At 30.4% G+C, this 6,953-nt stretch overlaps 1 protein-coding gene across 2 annotated transcripts; it reads right to left on the bottom strand.

Annotated features, from left to right (window-relative positions):
- Positions 1 to 2,501: 2,501 nt before the first annotated feature.
- LOC118739833 (probable cytochrome P450 6d5) lies at positions 2,502 to 6,527 on the bottom strand. Of its 2 annotated transcripts, none has more exons than XM_036471338.1 (6): positions 5,833 to 6,527; positions 5,457 to 5,609; positions 3,605 to 3,801; positions 3,301 to 3,534; positions 2,987 to 3,229; positions 2,502 to 2,913 (listed from the first exon to the last, which is right to left on the bottom strand). In XM_036471338.1, exons 1-6 carry the CDS (start codon positions 6,363 to 6,365, stop codon positions 2,735 to 2,737), a joined length of 1,539 nt encoding a protein of 512 aa, XP_036327231.1. In that variant the 5' UTR covers positions 6,366 to 6,527; the 3' UTR covers positions 2,502 to 2,734. The 2 variants fall into 2 exon arrangements, with proteins under 2 accessions (XP_036327231.1, XP_036327226.1); XM_036471333.1 differs by having other exon boundaries at positions 3,301 to 3,537.
- Between the last annotated feature and the right edge of the window lie 426 nt (positions 6,528 to 6,953).

A 6,953-nucleotide genomic window follows, 5' to 3' on the forward strand; every position in this document is an offset into this window, starting at 1 on the left:
TTTTTTTGCGGCTACTCTTTCGGGGTTTTTAATATAACAAGCGCAACTTACAATAACTTGCGTTGATATTTTGAAATTTTGTTGCTGATGGTCTCTCGCGTTTTATTTCGTAAGAAATTCATACTTTTATGAAAAAAAGCGAAAAAACCCGTCACCCAAAAAAAAATCTCAAAAATCGGAATAAAAAGTTGAAATTTTGATGAAATTTCGTTGTCCTAAATTTTGTATAAAGTTTGAAACTGTGATTTACACGGTTTTGGTTAAAGCTTAGACGATATTTTTTTATAAAAATAACAAAAAAAAAATGAGCTCGAAAAAAATTACGACAGTTTTGTTGATTTTACACGTGATCATTTGTTTGAGTCACTGTATACTTATTTGTGATTAGGACAAATATGATTCACACATTTATCCCAGCGAAAACTGTGCTTATTGTTGTTTCTAGCGTGTTTGAAGTTTGTGTTCATGGTTCCGCTTTTTCTTATAAATTTCGATCATCACGAACTGCGCTAGCAGAAAGGCCGCGTGGCATATCTTTGCGACGTCACAATCGTGTAATTCTTCAATCGGAAAAGATGATTTACCAACAAGCTTTTCTATAATATGGACGTGACCTTTACTGTTGTTACAAAATTCGATAATATCAGGCTTTCGTACCGGGACTGATGTGTCAATGTTAACGGTAGTAACGTTAGAACGTACAGTGTCGAAACATTTTTCTTGAGCACGTGAAATAACATACCAGCCCGAAGGCCGTGGTCCTTTCTATTCTTTCGCATTGTGACTAAGTCAAGAATATCTCATTCAGCCTTATACTGACGTACTTCTCGAAAATTCGTTATGTCTAATACAGTTTTTTCGAATGACTTGATGAACAAAAAACAAAAAAATGCTGACAAGACATCAGAAATCAGTGACACGGCGCAAGCTGTTGGCCCAGTTTTTGATTTATTTTGTAATCAGTTAATTTTTAACTGGTGCGCCGAAAATACCATTATTCGTAGATTTACTATAATGCCCTTAAAAATAAATATTTGTTTAACCCGTAAAAATAATGAAAATAAATTTTTTTTTGGACCACCCTAATGTATATCTTAACAAGAGTTTCAAGATAATTCATAAATTTTAATTGGTAGGTACAAATATATTGCTGCCAGAAAAATTATATGATAACGGGATCACCACTTGAACTGACTTTGTGACTTCATTTACAATATGCACATTAGGCATACGACTTTCATAAAAAAACAATATATATTTATGAGGAGGGAATTATGAACGATGAAACATCAATAAAAATAACGTTTTTGTCAAAATTTGGTAAAAAAATTGTACCTTATCGATATTGAAGAAAAATTAATATGGGGGCCTTTATTAGAGCAATAGAAGCGAAATCGAAAACTAGAGCTTGAAATTTAATGCAGTTTTCACCGATGTATTTCTAGAGGTCTAACTTAAAATATAGAAAGAAAAAAATCTGAGAGTTGCAACCTCTTTGAAAAGATAGAGTAAATATTGCAATATGACTGTCAAAAGAGAGAGGAAACCGAAAATATTTTTTTGGAGGTTGCCACAATATTGCAATAGGGTTATCAAACTGAAGGGGTTTGGGAAAGTTTATTGCAGAAAAAAATTTTAGTGAAGATTGCCACCTGTTTGAAAAATTGTGTTTAATTAAATTGATAAAATAAATGAAACAACACAAAAATACTTTTAAGACGCAGTGAAGCACGCCGGGTGTTTGCAAAAATACCATACACTATGTATACATATGTACATATGTATATGTAGGTCATCCATGTTAAGTCGACCAATGGTTGCAATCTATTTAATTTGATTTGGATGAATTTTTGAAATTTTCAAGAAAGTATTTTTAAAGATATCAGTTTTTGCACTTAAAAAAAATTCCTCTACATTTAAAATAAATTAAAACGTAAGTTCAAAAATCCATATCTTACTCAACTTACCGTACTCAAAATTTTAGGATCGTTTTTTTAGGATGTGCACATAATCAAAAATAAACTTGAAAATCCCGAATACTATGAAATTTAGAATTATGCATAACTTTAGAAAAAATGGTTAATTTTTTTTTATTGGTTTTTAATAATATCTCAGCGTCTCATAGGTATATTCAATTAAAAAAGGTCATATTCCTAATGTACAGGTGATGGTATCATTAAAAAAGAATTTTTCAGGGCTCCCAAACTTTGTGTTTTTACTTTACTTTACTTTAAACAGGTAGCATTTTTGTGTATTTTGTTGATGATTTTTTAATCTAAAATATCGAAAACGGTAAGCAAAACTTGACATTGCAGGGTGAAATGTAAGCAAAAATGACAATTTATGGGCGAAATGAAAAAGGAAAAAAAAAATCAAAATTGCATCCCTGCTGCTACCTATTCAATGTACCTTAAGGCACCCATACACATGAACTACTGAAACTAGTCGATGGCCTAGCCGATGGCATCTCAACGCCTTAACTCGATGAAATATTCTAACTTCGCTGTCAGACGTTGCTGCAAACCCATTTGACGAACACGTTAGGTGGGAGAAACGATAACTCCACGAACTTCTCCATCAATTGCAGCTCATTCCAATTAGCCGCCATTCCATTTTGTATGCCTTATATAGAACGATGCTTACACTCATTTCACAAAACTTAAATTTTATTTAAATAATACAAAAAATAATAAATTTTAAAATAATAAAAAATCCTTAACCAATTACGTCTAATTTAGGCGCCTACGGTTGCTTTCTTCTTCGACAAACGCACATTTATACCGCCTTTGGCTAAAAGTGATACGCCAAAGTTAGCCATTTCGAGTTCTTTTCGTACCGGATTCATTTCGATATTGAAATTTAAAAGTAGTTTCGCTAAAGCGATTTTTACGATAACTTTTCCCCAACGTTGTGCTTTGAATATGAAAAATAAGAAAATATGAGTAAACTCGAAAATATGCGGTTAAATTTTTTTTTATAATATTACCAATGCAATGCCGGGGACCCGCACCGAATGGCATATAAGCAACAGGATCATAATTTTGATTCACAAATCGTTCTGGCTGCCAAAGCATAGGATCAGGAAAATAGTTGGCATCACGATGCAAACCAAATAGCGAAATAATAATTGGGGTTCCCGCCTTGATCACCAAGTTGCTATCCGGTAGAGGATAGTCGCGAGTGCATTGCCGATTGAGAATCGGTAGGCCGGGATACTTGCGTGTAGTTTCTGTAAGACAAACGAAATGAAGCACTGGTGAAAACTCGAAGTGTTTCTTAAAAACTACAGCTTCAGCTAACCCATCAAACATAACTCCAAGTATTTCATATCTTGTATCGCTTCGTATGTGAATTTATTGCCATGTTTTTCTAACGCTTGCTTAACATCACGCTGCACTTTTTCCAAAGCAGCTGGCTGTTGCGCCAATTCAAAGGCAGTGAAAGAAATGCCGGAAGCAGTCGTCTCAAAACCGGCTACATAGAAGAGGAATAAATTCGATGCGATGGTTTCAATGGACATGGGTTTTGATGCATCTGCTAAAATAAATTCCAATAACAATTTTTTTGAGGTAATGGAAATAATGCGATCGTTCCAAATGCCTACCATTTCCAGCATTTGCGGACCAGTCATTGTCATCTGCGCTAATTTCGCCTTTGTTGCGCAGTTGCATTAGTAGCTGAAGCATATCTTTGCGTGAGATATTCTGCTCCTCACGCATTTTTATGGTGCGTTTTACGATCTGCCTCATCATATTGGGCGCCTCTTCGCGCCATCCCATACGTATGAATAGCTTTTCCAGACTGAAAGTGAAATACAATGCAAAAAATATTATATGAAACACGAACTGCCCTTATAAATATTTTGAAGTGCCAGTAAAAATACGGATTTGAACTAAAAAAAAATTATATTTTTGTGAATGGAAATTTGATGAGTCATTTTTCAAAAGTGCATAAAAAATGCAATTTTGAAGTCGGTTAAAAAGAAAAACTTTAAGAATTATTTAGATATTAAAAAAAAAGGACAGGAAATACAGAGAAGAATAAAAATCAAAGAAAATAAATTAGGAAAAGGAAAAATAAAGATTTAAAAAATTAAAACAAAATAAAATAAAACCAAATTAAACAAAATAAAATAATAAGTTCAAGTAAAGAAATAAAAGTATATACATACTATAAAATAAAATAATTTTAAACAAATAATAAAATAACTTTAAACAAAATAAGAAATTTAAGCAAAAACAAACTAATTTAAAGTGAAAAACAAAATTATTTAAAACAAAAAATAAGATAATTTAAACCAAAAAATAAGATAATTTAAAGCAAAAAATAAGATAATTTAAAGCAAAAATAAAATAATTTAAAACAAAAAATAAAACAACATAAATTAAAAATAGAACAAAATAAAAAATAAACCAAAATAAAAAATTTTATAAAATAAAAAATTTAAGAAAATAAAAAATGGAATAAAATAAAAAAGTAGAATAAAATAAAAAATATAATAAAATAAAAAATAACATAAAATAAAATGAAAAATAAATAAATGATATGCATACATATGTATGTATATAAAATATGAAAAAATCAAATTATATAAAAAATGAAGTTGTATACAAAATAAATAAAAAATTAATATGTATGAAAAAAAAAATAAAAATTTGTTTAAAAAATTAAAATAAATTAGTTTGTATAAAAAAATAAAATACTAAGTTGTAAAAAAATAAAAATATGTAAAATAAAATTATATAAAAAAGTAAAAATATAAAATTATATAAGAAATAAGCATGCGGGGCGACATATCATTTTACTCCAAATTCAAAATTATATTCTTTATCACTTGTGTTTATGCATTTATCAATCTGTAAGATTTTTTTCAAATAAAATTCCCTCACAAAACCCATATACATATGTACATAAACCCAAGTTTGAAACTTTGTAGAAAACCGAAAAAAATTCATCAAAATAAAAAATAGGAAACAAATATTAAGAAATATAAAATTAAAATAAAATAACAAATAGGAATAAATAAAAAATCAAAGAATAAAAAAAAGAAAAACACGTAACATAAGAAAAAAATTAAATTTTGAGTAAATTAAAAATATAATACAACTTTGAATAAACAAAAAAATAGATGAAATTTTTAATACATAAAAAATAAAACAAAAAAATAAAAAATTAGCCATATAAAAACTTAAGTACAAGCTAAGATAACGATAAAAGGAAAAAATATATGAAATAGAGGAATAAAAAAGTGTAACAAAAAAAATTAAATTTAAAATTTAAATTTAAATTAAATTAAACTATTAGGGAAGTAAACCAATCAAAAATAAAGTATTAATAACAATAAAAAACTATAAAAAATATACATACATAAAAAATAAAATTAGGAAAAAAAATTAAATATAAAACAAAGAAGCCCAACAGATAAAAAGAAAGAAACTTTGAAAAGATGAGCTTACCTAGGATACAAAAATTGACACGTCCCGCGCACCACACTCCCAAAAGTTGGCTCATTGACTTTCCGGCTAACGTTAAGAATCTCATTATTTGGCTCAAGAAAACTGTTTATTTCCAAACCAAAAAACAACGAGGCAATTACGTCGATGGCATAGCTAAAAAGAGATTTTATTATTATTATTTATTTTTTTTCTTGTATGTACAGAATCTTTTAACACGCCGTTTGTGCTAATTATGATAATTTTTTGCTTAACTCGATCGAACATTTCTGACTTGATTTCGATCATAGAAGACAAAACATACATACTTATACATACAAATCTATTTTGGTCGATATGAAATATGAAAAAAGCATCCACTTCAAGCACTTGTACTCACGTCCCCATTACATGCTTCATCTCGAACTCTTTTACATCGCTTTCCGCCAGCTGTTCATTCAAATAGTTTACCATTTTATCTGCCACATTTTCCACTATGCCGAACATGCCTTTCAACTTGCCTGAGGTGAATGAGGCTGCCAGTTTACCCCTTAAATTTTTCCAATCCTGACCTTTGAGAAAAAAAATTCCACCTCTCGATTGTGGATCTTTTTCATCGTCTACGTGTATGCCACGATCGTGAAAGCTTTCGAAATCCTTCGCTAAAATATCTCTCGCCAATTGAGCATCGCGCACAAGCAAAGCCGGTCGTGTCATTAGGTAAATACCAACTACTTTGTCCTTCGTGGTGCGATAAACATCATAAACGGCCATGCCCAATGAAACTTCACGCTTCCGCACGCCATCTAACACGGCAAAGGGGATTTTGGGCGCGTAATAAGGGAAGCCTTTGCGTTGCCAATAAGTGTAAGTCCATTTTATATAGAGAAGCGCGAGTGCAAATGCCGTTATTATTAATAGCAATAAAATCATAACAAATTTAAGTTTAAATTTACGGGACTGCGCGTTTGTAATGCTAATCGAAAACTGATATATTTTTGGGAGTTTTCGGCAATTTATAGCTTCACTTGATAAAGTGGTGGCTACTTGCAAAATAATTGATAGGCGTGTTCACACCGTTCGTATTTTGGCTGTAAATTATTTGGTGAGCGGAAAATCTTGTTTGGTATGAATACTTTTTTTTTAGCTCTTGCGATGATTATGAATAATCATAAATAAAATGATAAAACTATCTTAGCAACGTGCTGTATTTTTATCACTGTGTGAACACCTCCAAAATCATGTTTAAGATTGCTTTATATATCTTTATTTAATCTTTACAAATTACATGTATCCCATTTGATCACTCTTATCAGTTGAGTAGCTTAAAAAGGCTACCTTAAATAAACAGATGGCTAAGTTTTTGCCTACATAACTGAAGTGCAGCTATTTTGTTGACCTATTATTTTATTAAAAAGCTAAAAAAAAGTGTCAAGCTTTAAAAGCTTGAATCAATTCGCTTCTAGAGAAAATGGAATGGCAGTGGTGAGGCGGATGCCTGTGCCAATTAAATCGCGGTCG

Source organism: Rhagoletis pomonella, unplaced genomic scaffold, assembly GCF_013731165.1.
Source record: "Rhagoletis pomonella isolate Grant_MI unplaced genomic scaffold, Rhpom_1.0 Rhpom_scaffold_00001, whole genome shotgun sequence".
Taxonomy (NCBI): Eukaryota; Metazoa; Arthropoda; class Insecta; order Diptera; family Tephritidae; genus Rhagoletis; species Rhagoletis pomonella.

Bases quoted from the DNA above. Each gene is read 5' to 3' on its own strand.
- LOC118739833 (XM_036471333.1), bottom strand. From the start codon at position 6,365: ATGATTTTATTGCTATTAATAATAACGGCATTTGCACTCGCGCTTCTC. The intron at 3,802-5,456 runs GTAAGCTCATCT...TTTCACTTTCAG, and splicing joins TGTCAATTTTTGTATCCTAG to TCTGGAAAAGCTATTCATAC. The intron at 3,538-3,604 runs GTAGGCATTTGG...AATTTATTTTAG, and splicing joins GTCCGCAAATGCTGGAAATG to CAGATGCATCAAAACCCATG.